The sequence below is a fragment of the Chanodichthys erythropterus genome, chromosome 17 (genome assembly GCF_024489055.1).
Source record: "Chanodichthys erythropterus isolate Z2021 chromosome 17, ASM2448905v1, whole genome shotgun sequence".
Classification (NCBI taxonomy): Eukaryota; Metazoa; Chordata; class Actinopteri; order Cypriniformes; family Xenocyprididae; genus Chanodichthys; species Chanodichthys erythropterus.
In genome coordinates, this window is record NC_090237.1 from 19441115 (window position 1) to 19459048 (window position 17934).

General features: G+C 37.5%; 1 protein-coding gene across 9 annotated transcripts in view; it reads left to right on the plus strand.

Annotated features, from left to right (window-relative positions):
* Window positions 1-17934, plus strand: part of bcas3 (BCAS3 microtubule associated cell migration factor) — a 256386-nt gene that overhangs the window by 84138 nt on the left and 154314 nt on the right. For all 9 annotated transcript variants that reach the window (XR_010892170.1, XM_067365260.1, XM_067365262.1 and 6 more), the window contains exons 17-22: window positions 2875-2999; window positions 3351-3516; window positions 3975-4075; window positions 9806-9906; window positions 11733-11929; window positions 13863-13960. Coding sequence is in view for 8 of the 9 variants with exons in the window: in XM_067365260.1 (XP_067221361.1) it covers window positions 2875-2999; window positions 3351-3516; window positions 3975-4075; window positions 9806-9906; window positions 11733-11929; window positions 13863-13960 (788 nt within the window). In the remaining variant the exon portion in view is untranslated. The remainder of the gene's footprint in view (window positions 1-2874; window positions 3000-3350; window positions 3517-3974; window positions 4076-9805; window positions 9907-11732; window positions 11930-13862; window positions 13961-17934) is intronic.

The window sequence follows — 17934 nt, forward strand, 5'->3', positions numbered from 1 at the left end:
GTCGTTTCAAGGAAATTCAGATGCAATGCAAGTGTGAAGTGCACCCAAATAAGAACATGTTGACCAAATCATCTTCTGACCAAAGCCTCTTCAAAGAGCTCTTGCCATAGTTGGCTAGCTTTAGTGCACCGCTAGCAGATGAGCGCTCAAAGTTATCCCCGGCTTTTAGCTCAGACTGGTTCTTTGCAGTGTTTTTGGTCTCATCATCATTACTGGCATGACATTATATACCTTTTAAAGAATATTTCCAGATTTATTATGCAAAGCACTCAGAAAAGGATACAGTTTCCTCTCAGATTTGTGGTGGACGACATCAGCCTGTGATCTCAGAGGAATAAATGTTTAGTCACACCGAAGTCGTTTTGGTTTTGTTATTAAAAACATCTGTGCACCCATCCTTTACAGTTTTCCTTTCAAGAAACTGCATCAGCTTCCCCAAACCTGAAAAAGCCAGCTTTTCACCTGCATCCAAGACTGGAAAACTGCTAAGCTCATTCACTTTCCTCACTGCCTTGAACTCAGCGGTAGGGCAGGAAGGAGTCTTTGCGCTACACTCAATGTTTTTCTCTACGTTAAGTGATGGTCAGGGCAAAGGAAGTGGCGTTTCTAAAGATTTTAGGTTATCAAAATGTCTGCTGTCTTCTCTCCTCTTTATCCCTCTTGGGATTCCTGGTTTTATTAGAAGGGGGGGAAAAAAAGGAAACATGCACTTCACTGTACTCTGTTCTTCAAATCCTGTGGTGGCTGAGCGTGTTTGTTTAGTGCGGTGTCCCCTGTTCTACACTGACGGATAGCAAGACGCTCACGCCTGCATCGCCAAAGGAGATATACTAACAAACCTCTCGTATCTCCTCATCAGCAGCACGCACCGCTCAGCTATTTAGCTATTCGTTCACCTCAGTCCAACACCAATAAACATGTGCCAATATCTCTCCCTGCTTTTCTTTACTTTGTCTTTTTTGTCTTTAGTCCTTCCCGAGTAGCAATCCTCGCCTGGTGTCGGCTAAACAAAGATGTCAACATCACTCCTCGTCCTGAGAGTAATTTACGACTTGATGACAGTTTTAAGGGAAGTGACAGAGTGAGAGTGCAGCTCAGCAACAGGTCACTCAACACCTATTAGTGTAATGCAAGGCTGGAGGAGTCCCGGTTCAAACACTGGACAATTCATCCACATTAACTCCCAGTCCAGACTCCACGGTCTACAACAATTTCATTACAATCGGCAGTTTTGTTTTGCAGTTATCTGATCTTTTAGTGCATAATGACTAGGGTTGTCATTTGATTACAGATTGGAATTGAATTAATTACATAATATGCTGATGCATTAATCACATATATCAAGGGTTTTCAAACTGATAGGTTGTGTCTGGGGCCTGCAAATAACTTTAAATAGCATTATACAAACAAATTCGAAATGTTTCTCTTCTGGTTTATACGTCTGACATTTTAGATAATGTTTTCCAAATGATATTTTAATTATTTGATTTGGCTTTAGTACAATAGAAATATAAAAAAATATATACACTAGCATTTGGGGTCGTTTTTAATGTTTTTGGAAAAAGTTTCTTATGCTCACCTAGGCTGCATTCATTTGTGTTTGTATTTAAGAGTCCTTGGCATCAAAAAAATGTAAGAGAATAGAGAAGTCCCCAAGTGAAGATAATTTAGACATTGTAACATTCTGGCAGAAGAAAAATATTGAATAGATGTTACAAAGGTTTGCTGTAGGTTCTTGCTGTTTTGGGCATTGAGTAATGCATTTTTGGAATGCAGTGTCAGTTACTCAGTCCAATCACAATTTAATGCATTAAATTGTTAACCCTAATATTTTATTTTGCTGGCTCCCATTCCCATCAATTTGTGTGTATTTTAGTGTGTATGCGTGTATGGCTGATGGTATCTGGAGTGTGGTTCTGTGTGAAACAGCCAGTAGTCAGTGTTTTTGGAGTCTATTGTATGTATGAGATACAGAGGGCAGGTTTTACAGTGCGGGTTAGTGCAGGAGTCAGACAATGATACCACATGGCTACTGTTCTAGGATGAATTCCATATGCGAGCCCTTATCTCTTAGCTCATGACCCTTTTTTCTCCTTGGCTTCTTCAAAATCTTACTGACGTAAAGAATAATTCAATAGGCCCTAATAATTTTTCTCAAATGCCAAGACTGGAATGAGGCCTTCCAAAGCAACTTAAAAGACTCCATTTGAAGCAGCTTTATAAGAAAATGACTGCCATTATGTGGTATCTGTACCGACTAGACTCCTGGAGTGTGTGTGTGTGTGTGTGTGTTGAGCTTTAACAACATCATTATACACACAAAACAGAAATATAAAACAACCTCAGATTGCAGTTTAGTGAGGCCATGTTTTTCTGGTTTTGACAACTGTGGTGAAATTGTACTTGCTCATTAAAACTTAAAAGTGGATATTTCTCCCAATACAGATAAAGTGAAATTACAGTCCTGTAAAAAAAAAAAAATAATAATTTAAAAGTATTTAAAATTTATTTTATTAACTTTTTATTTATTAAATTGTTGGAAAATTTGTTTTACTGTAAACTATGTGTCTGTATTTATTTATTTATTTTACTTGCATGAAGTATGAATGCGTGTTATGTTGTTGGTTACAAGCCCAGTATTTTATTTGTGGATGTGCAATTTTCATTCAAAACTTTTGAGTGATATCATTCATATGCAGGAAAACTTGTCTTGATTCTGTACATCTCAACTGTGTCTCTATTCTCGTCAGTGACATGGCTTAATTTTTTTTCCTCTTTTACTCTGGATACCATTCCCCAAATGCAGACTTTCACTCTCTATGTTCTTATTGTCACTTTTGTCTCTATTTTTTTTTTTTTTTTTTTTTTTTGTAGCAAAGCCAAGCCACCTCCCCAAATCTCACCCAGTAAGTCCAGTGGTGGGGAGTTCTGCGTGGCTGCAGTCTTCGCCTCCTCCCGCTCTTGGTTCATCACCAACCCCAACATGAAGAGAGAGAAAGGTTTGACATGGCTTACAACCTTTAATGCAAGAGAATTTTATTTTGGGCTTTATTTATACATAATTTTTAAACTTAATTAAGTGGTGTGATTTTTGGTGATTTTTTTTTTTTTTTTTTAATTAAATGTTTTATATTATTTTTATTATATTTAATTGTATTTTAGTTAATATATTTTTATATTTTATTCATTTATTATTTATTATAAGCTCTGGAATCCTCTTTTTGTTTATTCCTTTGATTCTTTAAATGGTATTAGATGGAACATCAAAATCTGTTCCCAAAAATCCACAAAAACCACTTAAAAAAATCTTAATCTGTAAAAACTTGAATTTGACTTTTCTTCCCTGTTAGATCAGTCTCGCCAGGCTGTTGTTGAATCGCTGTACATCCTGAGCTGCTATGGAAACCTGGTGGAGCATGTGCTGGAGCCTCGACCAATCAGCACGGCGCAAAAGATAGGCGACGACACGCCTTTGGAGCTGAACACCTGTCCGAGAGCCTGTTGGAATCTAGCCAGGTCTTGCCCCGAGGCTTTCAGAACCACACCTATTTACCTGCTTTTACACTTCACCTTCAGTCCAACAAAAGCACCTGACATGACCCACTGCAGACATATCATTTACATAAAACAGCTTATGTGGTGCCTTAATGAGGGCAAGCAAATGATTAACGTCACGGCTTGTCACCGACCCAGACGCTGAGCTCAGTCGTAATGCAATAATGCTTGTGACCGAGCGAAGAAAATGGAAACAGGCAGGGGTAGCTTTTAGAATGGCTTTCTGATCTGATTGTACATGTTCAATGATTACATGTACTGAGCTGTATAGCCTGTGCGGCCCACACGAGATTTGAGAAATGGAAGTTCCGCTGGGCTGCTGGAGTTTGAGTCCATTATAGCTCAGCTGGAGACTGTTATATACATCTGGCCCTTTGATATGCGCTTCCTAAATTGATTTCTGTGTTTGTTTTGAGTAGGACACCGCAGTGGAATGAGCTACAACCACCTTTCAACAGCAACCACCCCTTGGTGCTGGCCTCAGACTTTGTGCAGTACTATCAATACCTCCTGGCTGGATGTAAGTATATGTGTGTGCGTCTGTCTCACTGGAAACAATTGTTTTTAGCCCTTATTGGTGCACCACAACACAAGAAACATGCACGGTAAACTCTGCCCATTTTTACAAGGTTGCAGAAGATAAGAGCGTTCCATTTGACGTAGCAGATTGTGAAGCGCTTTTCTGTCTCCGGTGGTGTCGTGAATCAGGCCTTTGTCACTCGGTAGTACATCCGTGCCCTCAAACTCATCATAGCGCCAAATTAACCCGAAGTTCAGATTAAACCAATTAGTGTGGTTTTAAACCCATGTAATTTAATAACAAGTGCATAGAGAGCGCAAGCACTTTGGGTTGACATATGAAAGGCAAGAGAACGCAACTTGAGGGCAGAAGGCTCACGGATGACCACACATCTAATATATCTTGAATAAGTGAGCATTGTTGCGTTAGCTGGATAATCATAAACATTAATGAGTAATTAGCTGTCTGGGTCCTTCAGGCCAAGCTTCACATTTCTTCTCTGCCACTACAGCCCAAGTGCTCAAGGCCTAACGGGTAGAATATTTTCTAGAAGTCGGTCTAATCGGGATGCATGTGTCAGAGAGATGAAATAGCCGGGCGTGAGCGGTCGTGGCAGTGGCTCGGTGTGGATGCGGTCCACCAGAGGCAAAGAAAGGCATAATGAGCTTGCTCAGTGCATTAAAGTTAATGTCTAATTAAAATAAGCCAGAGATCTTTGCCCCGTGCACTTCTGTTACAGCTGAACCTCCCCGACCTGATACTCAGGAGAGTATATTATGTGCATATGCATGTGGTCATGTTTGCCCATCGCCCCCAGCCCTCAGTATGCTGGGCGGCCCACGATGTGCCACCTTTGATTGCCCGCTGCAGTGTGCCGCGCCGCAAGCAGCAACCGCTGATCCGGTGTGGTTTAGGGTTTTCCAATATTCATTTTTACACAGTTTTTTGTTTTTGACTTGTAATGAAAATATTAAAGTATATAATATTAACAAGCTTCAAAATTGCAAAATTATCCAGATATTAAAATATTTTATATATTTATGGTGTAATTTTTTTACTGTACTAAATCACAAAAATACCATAATATGTTTGCAGAGATTTAGGAAACATGCTAAGTTCACTTACTTGTTTCTCTGAAAAACAATCCTACAGCCGGTTATTCTACTTTAAAATGTGCGTTCCGTTTTGGAATGTCTATTTTTGGTTTGGTCCGTGTGATCCCGCCAACTGCCATTTACCCAATTAGTAATCGGACACCCGGGTTGCTATTTGGTGGAAGACACAGCGTATTGTAGCCACAGAAGAAGCAAACAAACTAGGTCAGAGACCCCACCTAAAAAGCCTCAGCATCCATCTAAATAACTCTGACCAGAGGCATTTTAAAATGCAGATAAATCAACTCATCAACTTACACTGTAAGACTCGTCTCCTTCCATTGTCCATTGCACTCATTCCTGTTGCGTATCCTCAAACTGGCAACCCGTGTGAGCGTAGAGTCTGAGGAGGAGGGGGCGGACGAAACAACCCTCTCCAATATTTTTAATTTGGACTGCAGTACCCATTTCAACCACTAGCTGCCAATATTCCATACTGCACCTTTAAAGGTGCAGTGTGTAAATTTTAGCGCCATCTAGTGGTGAGTCAATAGTGCATTTCTTTCAATAGGTCCTTCTAAAATGTACACATTGCATCTTTAAGACATACATCAACATGGCATCATTAACTATGATTGGGTTGTTTGAAACACTTTTTTAGATTTGTTAATATAGGTTAATATCCTGCAATGTTATTTTTTCCTATTTTTTTTTATATTGTTACAACGTGCCACCTTTGGCCATAAATGGCAACGGCTGACAAATTTTCCAGTGTTCATTTTTGCACAGATTTTTTTTATTCACTTTACTTGTGATATAATTTTTCTTGTCATATTTTTGTTCATGATGCACTTTTTGGTCTCATCTTTGCTATGCTGCCTTCACATGCTCTCGGAATTATCGTAAATAATAGTTTCCTAGGTAAAAATTGCACATGAATGCAATCCCATTTCAAAACTTGAATGTGGATTATAAGTTAAGTGGGAATTTTCAAATTTCCAATAGAACGTGAAGGCAGCATTAACGTTGACTAAAAAAAATATATTTTTTAACATAATATTAATAATTTCGTTGACAAGATCGTCACTGGGGTCTTCTCAGTTTTACACAGGAAGTGATGCGCCTCCTTTAGGGATCAAGCACAAAGAAGCCTTAGCTGGCCATTAATGTTATCAGCCTGTTGTTTTCTTTGTAATTACTTTGTAAAAGGCTACTCTAAAGAGGAGAGAATACAAAGAAAGATGGCGGAAGAGAGCTGGAGATAGCAGAGGGGCATTGGTAGTGGACAGTTCCCAGGCTCAGTCATCTGAGAAATGGGCGGGGTGTGTTCCTTTACCCTCAAACTGTGAGGACTCGCAGCGAGCAGGGCTTTGTGATTGACAGCTCTGGTCTTGCTTCTAGATTGGATGACCTGGCTGATTAAAAATGCAGCATGTGGACGGTAGGGTCAGAGGAGCTGGAGCCTGCACGACTGGTGATAAAAGCAACCGTGGCGCCACTTCTTGGTCACTATCTCCACCTGTCCATCTGCCCAGCCTTTGGCAGCTCTCGGGAAGGGGAGCATTACCCAGCCACTGCTGATGATACCCAGATGATGGGTAGATAACAAGGACACGCTGGCCCAGCGAAGCTCCTTCAGTCCAACTTACAGCGCTCAGGGAATCCTCAGCTTGCGACATTAGCTGTCGTTGAGCAGAGAGAGTGGCGGCTGTGTGTCTGAGAGCTCTCTAATGAATGAGTCCTGATTTCTTAAGGAAAGGTGTGAGGGTTTTGTTTAGAGCTGCAGGAAAGTGCAGCACATGACCTTTACAACTTTTAGCACATTTATTTAGCATAATCTTTCATAGTATTTTTGGAACGCAGCAAGCAAAATATACCCAAACATTCCTCGTAATTTGTATAGCTGTGTTCAGAGTATACTAAATAATTCAGTAAATACAATTTTTGAAGTGACAGAGTGTAAAAATAACTACAGAAATTGCATAAACATTTAATGCAAGACATCCCCCCCGGAGACAGTAAGTTGACGAGAAGCGAAGTTGGAGAATGAGAGGGGGACGGGATCGGGAAAGGTCCTCAGGTCTCGAACTCGGGACTCCCGAACCGCAACCGCGCTATATGCTGCCCACTAGGCTATTGGCACCGACACCTGCATCCTTTTTGATTTTTAACTTTTTTATATACATATAAGTGGCTATATTTAGAATTCATTTTTTACTATGGATCAAACAATAAATCATGCATTAAAACAAATTATAATGTAATAAATGAATGAATAACATAAACAATAAAGAATTTAGTATATGTAAATATTTAGATGTTAACTTTTATATATTGATTAATTTATATAAAAATGGAAATAAATATAATAAATATATTTTAATTTTAAATATACAGATTTGTTTTTGGAAAAAAAATAATTACAAACATGGATTGACTCTTTAATTAATGGGCTTAAATTGATTGAACATTTTGAGAAAATTTGGGGAAAATAACAACAGTAATAGCAAAAGCATTTAATGCTAGTGGAGACCACACTTATGAATAAATTAATAAAAAATGAATACATGTAAATATCTAAATAATACATTTAGATGTTCACATATATTCTTATTCACATACTGACTTATTTATATAAATAAGGAAATATATAAATATAGTTATAATATATAAATATAATATATTGATTTATTTGCTTTAGTTAAAAATGTCAAATTAAGAATGAATTTATTAGAGGTTTAAAAATATGAGTATTTATTTTATTACTGTACTTATTTTCTAGTGTGGAGAAAATAACTACAGCAATGGCAACATTAACAAAACCTGGTCTGGCTTATGTTTCCAGGTGTCAGTGCATACACCGTTATGCACCTGAACAAACATTATTTAACTGAAAGGTCATTTGTACATGGTTTGTGTGTTGGTGGCCAAAGCAAATTTGTAACCAGGCTGTGATTGTGATACTGCAGGTTTATGCGGTCAGGGCCTGTTTCCTGTCCTTATTCTGTTGCTCACACTCTAACTCACAACAGATAAACTGCTCTTAACAGTCCAGGATCCCTCGACCTCTTAAGCTCGGCCCATTATGAACCCACTGTAACCTGATCTACAGAGCCAGCTACTGTTCTTACGCTTCAATTATTTATTAGTCAACACTTATTGTCCCCCTGGGCTTTGGGAGGGGGGGGAAGAGGAAGGCCAGAGCTTGATTGTGTTTAAGAGGTAACATGGTCTGGCTCTGTTCTGACCCATCAGAGGTCGGTAAGTCACTCTGCGATTTATGTCCGCATAATGCAGCATGCTGGGATAACGGAGGCCGCGCTCTGGCAGAGGCTAGTGTTACTGTGATTGAGTGGGGCCGATAGCGAGCAGATTTCCCCTTCGAGTGGAGGTGTCAGTGTATCTGTTACTCACACAGTAGTGACTGCGCCATGAACCTGGCAGGAACACCTCATCAAGTGTGTCTGAACACCTGGTGTGTGAGCACTTATGTCTGCGAGACAGATAGAGAGAAGAAGAGGGAACAAGAGCGACGGGCTCCTTGTGTCCTCCAGATGAGGGCTTGACATCTTTATTATTCACTGCTGTATTATGTACTTTGGTAACAAAGGCATGTGTTTGCCTGGAGGTGGGAAGGGAAACCACTGATTGTGCACATTAGTCTGAATACTTGGCGCCTGCTTAGCGAAGCCTCCAAGTGCTCCATCTGTCTCTGCCCGTGCTGTCTTTGCTGCTGACAGCTCCACACTCTTTTATCTGTCCCACTCTCTCTCACATACCAAAACACACTGTGAACATTTTTACTGGCTTTCCACAGCACAGAAATGTAAATGCTAATTAGCTGTTTTATTGGAGCTTTTATGCAAAATAATTTACTGTGCACTTCGTACAGAAACTGTTACCACAGAACAACCATAATATATAATATAATATAATATAATATAATATAATATAATATAATATAATATAATATAATATAATATAATATAATATAATATAATATAATATAATATAATATAATATAATATAATATAATATAATATATAATGACACTTTTATGCAAGTAACTTGCAATGCATTTCTTACATTTCTCAAAACCGAACGGCATGAAGATTTTATTTATTTTTTGGCTAGGTGATCTCAAAATAAAATAAAATAAAATAAAATAAAATAAAAAAAAAAAATAAATAAATAAAATAAAATAAATAAAATAAAATAAAATAAAATAAAATAAAATAAAATAAAATAAAATAAAATAAAATAAAATAAAATAAAATAAAATAAAATAAATGGTTGTTTCTTTGCAAGTGACTTACAGTGCAGTTCTTACAGAACAGTCACCATGGAACAACATGAAAATTGTATTATTTATTTTTTAATTAATTTATTTTTTTGTTGCAAGGCAACTCATATAATGTAATATAATATAACAATATAATTATATGTCATGTAATATAATATATTGGCACTTTTATGCAAGTGACTTGCAGTACACTTCTTGCAGAAACAGTCATAATCGAACAGCATGAATATTATATTTTTTAATTTTTGGCAAGGTGATCTAAATAATATAATATAAAATAATATAATATAATCAGTGCATAGCTAATCTTCTCTCTTTTCTCTCTCTGTGCAGTGGTACCTCCTGGCAGCCCTGGCCCCATCACCCGGCATGAGTCTTATGACAGCCTGGCCTCCGATCACAGTGGCCAGGAGGATGAAGAATGGCTCTCGCAGGTCAGTCAGAACTCACGGCCTCCTCCCATGGCCTTCATCTCTGCATTAGCTTAACTTTAACCGTAATAAACAGCACTTAAGCTACACACATCATACATTTCAGTGAAACACTTACAGTGATAATGCATCACTGAGTTGCTGCCAGTATAAGTCATAAATAATTTCTTGCCCCATTACCAGGTATGTACACCTAACATGGATCTAGTCAAATTTTTATCCTTTATTTCCACCTTTTGTCATCCAGACTAAAGCATAGCACTGTTATGCATGATTGCCTGCTTTATTAGACAAGAAAACATACATATTTATTTATTTGTTTTAGTATTATATAGAATTGTTGTGTATATTAGCTTTAAATTTCATATTTTTAGTTTTCATTTTAGTTTAAGTTAATTTTGGAATGTGATGTAATTTTTATTAGTTTTTTTTTTTTTAATTTCAATTTTGCTTTAATTTAATTTGATTGATTTTACTTTAATTTATTTCATTTCACTTAGTTGCCAAGGCAATATTTCTAATATTATTTTTCTAATAAGTTTTAAGTTTTTCACCTAATACTTATATTTTATTTTGTTTCATTTTTATTTCAACAAATGAGCATTTTTTAAATAGTTTAACAATAGCAGAAGTTTATTTATTTGTTTATATGACATGTACAGTGAGATCCAAAAGCCTAAGAATATTAGTAAAATGTTTTTTGTGTGTGCAATTTAATAAAAAAAATTTAAAGTACGTCATATTTTCAGCTAAACAATTTTAATTGAAAAATTAACATAAGTTCAGTATTTCCTAGTATTATGCTTAATAACAACAGCACTCGAGTAGCCCACTGAAATTGTGCAGAATATTAAAAATGTCTTATTTATTTTACTTTAAATTCTTCATTTTAAATTGTTGACAATTTTTCAAAATTAGGTTCCTAATCCCAGATTTACAATGTGGTCTCAGAGTTTTTATGATCTAATAGTCTTGATTACACAGATGCAACATGTCCAGCATGTGTGTGGCAGTTTTTGTGTGGCCTGAACGGCACCAACCAAAGCTCTTAAACCTTAAGGTTGTTAATGTACCAGCATTAGCGACAGCATACATCCCCCATCACATCCCGCCTGCCTAATGACACCATTAACACGTGCAGCAACAGCTATTGGCTAAACACAGTCTAAACCCTGTTGATGGCTCTATTTATCTGCTTTATATGTGATAGCAATTAGTCTGCTTGTCTGTTATGTGTTATAGCAACATAGCGCTCGCAGAGGACTGTGCTTTTTATGCTATGGCAGCGGGCTGTGTGTAATAAGTGCTGTCAGTGTGAGCCGGCTGCAATATGGCGGGCTCAAGGCAAAGTGCAGAGAGAGTGCGGAGGGGGGCAACATCTGGCCATAGCCGCCATGAAAGCAGAAAAAAGTCAACGCCGCATCTGTTTCTCTCAGGGCTGCGCAACACTGTTGGTGTTAACTACAGAGAAAAAAAACACACATACTGCTGGCCTCATTTACACAGATGTGACAGGAAGGGGACGGAAGAGTTGACCCCACGCCATGCTCTTCCAGAAAAGATGGAGAAATGAAGTGGAGAGAGGGATGCTGGCCAGATGGACGCTCTTCTCCTCCGCTCTTCCCTCTCTCGCTTCATGATGTTAGTGTCATGCCATGTTAATGCAGTCCACTGGGGAGGAAGAGTGGCGTCTGTCTAACATACATGTAACCCCTCCCTTCCCCAGATTTGTCACTGCTGGTCTAAGACAGACACTTACCCAGACAGTACTTTGTGTGTTTGTTTGTGTATATGTTTAAGTGCTCTTCTATATGTGTTATACTTTACAGGTGGAGATTGTTACCCACACTGGCCCTCACCGAAGACTCTGGATGGGCCCTCAGTTTCAGTTCAAGACGATTCATCCATCAGGTCAGACCACTGTCATCTCCTCCAGCTCCTCTGTACTTCAGTCACAGGGGCCCAGCGACACCCAGCAGCCTCTTCTTGATTTCGACACAGACGACCTGGACCTGCACAGCCTCAGGTGCCGATGCTTAAACACACATTCACACACAACGCTGCTCACATTACCAGCTGCCATCATCAACACCAAATTCACAGTGTGACAGCATAGACTCATGTTACTAACCACAGAGATTCACTAAATACACATTTTAACCAACTCTAGTCCAGCACTTGCACAATACAATCACTCTACCAGAGCATGCATCTATCTATCTATCTATCTATCTATCTATCTATCTATCTATCTATCTATCTATCTATCTATCTATCTATCTATCTATCTATCTATCTATCTATCTATCTATCTATCTATCTATCTATCTGTCTGTCTGTCTGTCTGTCTGTCTGTCTGTCTGTCTGTCTGTCTGTCTGTCTGTCTATCTATCTATTGTCTGTCTATCTATCTATCATCTATCATCTATCTATCTATCTATCTATCTATCTATCTATCTATCTATCTATCTATCTATCTATCTATCTATCTATCTATCTATCTATCTATCTATCTATCTATCTATCTATCTATCTGTCTGTCTGTCTGTCTGTCTGTCTGTCTGTCTGTCTGTCTGTCTGTCTGTCTGTCTGTCTGTCTGTCTGTCTGTCTGTCTGTCTGTCTGTCTGTCTGTCTATCTATCTATCTATCTATCTATCTATCTATCTATCTATCTATCTATCTATCTATCTATCTATCTATCTATCTATCTATCTATCTATCTATCTATCTGTCTGTCTGTCTGTCTGTCTGTCTGTCTGTCTGTCTGTCTGTCTGTCTGTCTGTCTGTCTGTCTGTCTGTCTGTCTGTCTGTCTGTCTGTCTGTCTGTCTGTCTGTCTGTCATCTGCCTGTCTGTCTGTCTATCTATCTATCTATCTACCTATCTATCTATCTATCATCTGCCTGTCTGTTTTATCTAAAACAGATACTGTCCGTTTATCTTTCGGTCTTTCATTCTATTTTTTCTATCTTGTCTATTACTCAATCAAATCTTGGGGGCTTTTTTCAGCAAATACTACAATATGTTAAAATATGTTATTGATTTTTTTTTTTATTAATCAGCATACCATGTCATTAAAGAGTTAATTCACCCAAAAGTGAAATTTCTGTCATTAATTACTCACCCTTATGTCGTTCCACACCCGTAAGACCTTCATTCATCTATGGAGCACAAATGAAGATATTTTGATGAAATCCAAGAGGTTTTTTTATCTTCCATTGAAAGCAATGAAATTACTACCTTCAAGGTCCAGAAAAGTAGTATAAATATCAATAAAATAGTCAACGTGACTACAGTGTTTCAACCTTAATATCGTTAAGCGACAAAAATACTTTTTGTTTGCAAAAACAAAACAAAAATAACGACTTTATTCAACAAATTTATCTTTCCTCTGTCATTATGCTACGCTATTTACATTGTGGCTCTTCCAGGTCCTGCGTCAGCACTACACACATGTGCTGCTCACATGACCAGAGCCAGCCAATGCTGAACCAGCGTTCTGATTTAGAACCTGAAAGCACTGCAACAGAAATGGAGTAACAGAATGACAGGGGAGAGACGAATATGTTGAATAAAGTCGTTATTTTTGTCCACAAAAAGTATTCTCGCCACTTCATAATATTAAGGTTGAACCACTGCAGTCACATTGACTATTTTAATGATGTTTTTACTATTTTTCTGGACCTTCAATATGGTCATTTCGTTGCTTTCAATGGAGGATAAAAAAATCTCGGATTTCAACAAAAATATCTTAATTTGTGTTCCGAAGATGAACAAAGGTCTTTTACGGGTTTGGAATAACATGAGGATGAGTAATTAACTCCCTCGGGTCGGCGGTCACGCCGGCCATACCACCTCGGTGACAGAAATTTCATTTTTGGGTGAACTAAGCCTTTAATTTAAATAAAGTTAAACACAAATAAAGTCTAATTCACAATTTTTGGATATCTTTGTTGCAGGATTCAGCCAGTGCGTTCAGAGCCTGTTAGCATGCCTGGCTCTTCTCGTCTGGTGGCTGATCGTAGAGGCCAGTCCACGGTCATAGATACCGGCTCAGGTAAGACCTGCTGCTCTTATGTTTTTTCCTCAGCTTCTGAAGCTCTTGGATTACAAACAACAGTTCCCAGTGTGATGAGTCCTCAAGACTAGTCTCTTACTTGAGTCTTTCTTTAAAGTCTGCTGAGCATTATATGATTCTATGCAGTTATATGTCATGGTATGTTACACGGAAACAACGCAACCTGCCTGAAAAGCTATCAGCAGTCTACATTTGGTAAATATGCTTATTGTGAGTTAGATTAAATGGATGTTGTTTAAATGGATTTTGATTTCTCTTTTTTTCATTCCTCCAGTTGTCATGTTAAGATAATCCAATCAACAGAGATCTAGACAGGCTTATACTTTTAAAAGATTTATTTTTGAGCTTCTATATATGTAGATCTACAGTCTAAAAAAAAACAAGAGAGAAAATCAATTTCAGAAAATCAAAGTACAATGCACTGTTTGCTCTTTTTCAGTCGCAGAGTGATATTTTGCTGTGTATGCTCACACGTATATATGTGCACGGCACAGTCTTTCATGTTTCATTGAAATCAAAGCAAAGCTCCAAAATGTGGTTTGTCAGTAGAAGGTAGGCCGTGTTGACTGTTGTGATGTTAGTGCTTGGCCTGTAGACACACATTAGCTGCATTGCACTGTCAGGAGGTCTCATCTTTAAGATTGCACTGACTCTCTGCAGTGTTTTCAAACGTACCTGCTGTTCCTTTGCATCAAGTGACTTCCTGTCAAGAAAACTGTCTCGTCATCATCTCACGTCACCCCTCCTCTAAACCCTCACCTCCAAGAGAAAGAAAGTAACCATCTTTATCACACAGCTCTCCTCCTTCTCATTCTCTTCTCCGGCCCGTCTGGAGGAGAGCTGCCGGAGTCTTCTTTATGGGCTGATGCTTATCAGTCTGTGTGTGATTGCTCAGCTCTCAGGGCTTCAAGCAGTGTGGCGCCTGCTCTTATCAGCGCTCATCGCTTTGTCTTTGTGCCTTCAAAAGACAGCGCAGCCCTGTTTGTCCCGCGGAGTGCAGACACACCTCCTCTGCTGTGATGTCTCTCTCTAGTCCAGGCTGTCCTGGAGGATCTAATGCTGTCCTGGAGGACAGTGTCTCTATCTTGTTTACTGTTTAGGCCCAGTTTACACAGTCTCAATCATTTGCCCAGTTTCATGTCTGCTCAGAAGGACGTGCACTCTGTTGATGCAACTTAATTAACCAAGAGTCAGTGTAAAATTTAGCATTTATGTATATGTTTAGGGATGGGGTTTTTTCTTTAGAACTTTGTGTGTTGACAAATGTAAAATAAAATATTTCATACATTACATTATAAATAAATGTTAAAAATAAATACTAAAAATAGTTATATTTTTTCTAGAACATCATGTTGACATGTAGAATAGAATAAAATGCATTAATTAAAATATGTTTAATTTTTTTTTATTTTACAAGAAAAGTGTATATTTTAGCAATTGTATTTTTTAAATAAATTATATAAATAAAATAATGAATAAACAAGTCAACTTAATTATAAACAAAGTATAATTAAGTTGACTTGTTTTTAATTATTGTAAAATAAAATAAAAATTAATGAATACATTTTATTCTATTTTACAAATGTCACATGATGTTACATTTTTATTATTAAAAATATTATTACTATTATATATTTTTTTATTTTGAATATCTTATTTATAATAAAATGTAAATTTATTATAAATACAAATAAAATAAATACAATCTTAGGCAGTAAATGAACTATAAAATATATTTATGAATATAAAATATATTAAAAAACAATAATTAAATTATTTTGTTTAATTGATGTATTTTTGTGTATGCTTTAAAGCATTACATGGCCGTATGTAGGCAGCTCACAAACCTCTGGTCTTTACATTGTAAAGTAAGTCTTTCAGAAAGATCACATGATATATCATCGCTTCCCTGGCTGCTATATATTAATGCTGCTGCGCTGTATGTTTATGTGGTGTCCTTTGTGTTATATACCACCCCTAAGGGAGCCGGCTCCATGTGGCCATTTCTGCCGGATGTGTGTGCCGACACTAAACCTATCATAAGCAGCGCCCGTCTGCTTGACACAGCGTATCAGGAGAAAGAAAGAATCACACAGCCACTGTCTCAGCTTCCCAAAATCAATCGGACATGCAGCCAGCATTATCGATACTCCTATCTGGTCCCAGGAGCGTCACTCCGGCCCTGCTAGACTACACAGCGCTTTGTGCAAGGGAAGACAGGAGGCGTTTTATCTATTTGAACCATAAAGCGAGCAGGAACACAAATCTCTTTTGATTGTATTTTGTTATGACTCAGTAGCAGAAACACCCCATCATTTGTTCGGCAAGAGCACTATTCCTTCCTGGCCCAGTTGTTATGTGTGTGGCGTGGCGGGTGGCAGGGGCCTGTCGGAGATCGGGAGATGAGCGGGCGACAGTGCACGAAAGATGCTGGTGTGTTGTGAGTTTGCTATCACATCCTGGAAGAAGCCTGACTGATATCTGCAAGTGTGTCTTGCATTGTGTTCGGGGGCGATGACGCGTGTTTTTGTTTAGATTCATCTGTTTGAGTGTATATTGTTTTTATGTTCTGGTATGGATTTGAAGTGCCAAATCTGAATACAAATAACTGAGTTACTCACTAGTTGGTCATAAACTTTATTAGCAGCTGTAATGTTACTACATGGTTTTTAGGGCTGGGACAATACATCGAATTTCGATTCGCGATACGAAGAATCTGGAATGATTCTGATATTTTCCAATGTATCGCGATTCTCTCTCGAATCGATTCTGAGCTTAGTTTTTAAACAGCAGATGTCACTACTATACGTGCTTTAGAAACACTTGTACACTGCCTGGTTCCAGTTTCTTTACACACACCACTTAAACCTAAAATAATCATAAAGTTTGAAAAGTTTGAAGCAAATTACAAATCATAAAAGCATTCTGAGCCGAGCTGCAAGTATATTTAACCACTTACATGACTCAGCCAAATGCACGAGCGCTGTCCAGCAGTCTTCTTCGTGAGCGTTTGAGAGTGGGTGGTTAAAAACTAGCCTAGAGAACAACTAGCCTAGAAAACAAGTCATACTAAACGTCTACTAATGAAAACAAGAGTTGAACATTATGCAGGATTTCAGATGCCAAAAAAGTAGGGCTGCACGATATATTGATATTGCGATATTGCAATGTGCACATCCGCGATAGTCACATCGCAGGATGTACTATGTCTGCATCCATGCATTCGGTCGTAAAGGCATATGGCTGTACACAAAGGAAAATATTTTGAAGAATGTTTGTAATCTGTTTGGTTACAAACATTCTTCAGAATATCTTCCTTTGTGTAAAGCAGAACAAAGACATTTATACAGGTTTGGAACAACTTGAAGGTGAGTAAATGATGACAGAATTTTCATTTTTGGGTGAACTATCCCTTTAAAGTGACAATATCCTAATATTCCTGCTGCTTTCTTTGTCATGAATGTTAAGAGAAAAATCACTTTTGTAGCTTTAACACGGATTAATTATGTATATTTTTCCAGTATAATGCAGCCCTACTAAAAAGGTCCTTATTTTGTCCAGAACACACATAAAAAATAAAACAAAATCATAAAAAATAATTTAAATCAAACCAATTTAAATTAATAATACAAAACATATGATAAATTTGACACTCAGATGCCTAAAGAGTCACTTTTCTCCAGAACACAAAATAGAATAGAAAATTCAATAAAATAAGTTTATTAAAATTAAATAATTAAAAGTTTAAAAAAAATGCAAACAAAAAGAAAATATAATATGTTAAATTTGACACAGAATTAAAAGATTTTATTTTTCTCAGATGCAGAAAAGGTTTTATTTACTCCACAACTCCATGTGGCGACAAATAAGTAAAATATTTCTCACATGATGCCATCTAAATAAAAGTAGCAGTACAGTAACCAAATACATTTTTGTGCTGTTTAGTCATGATT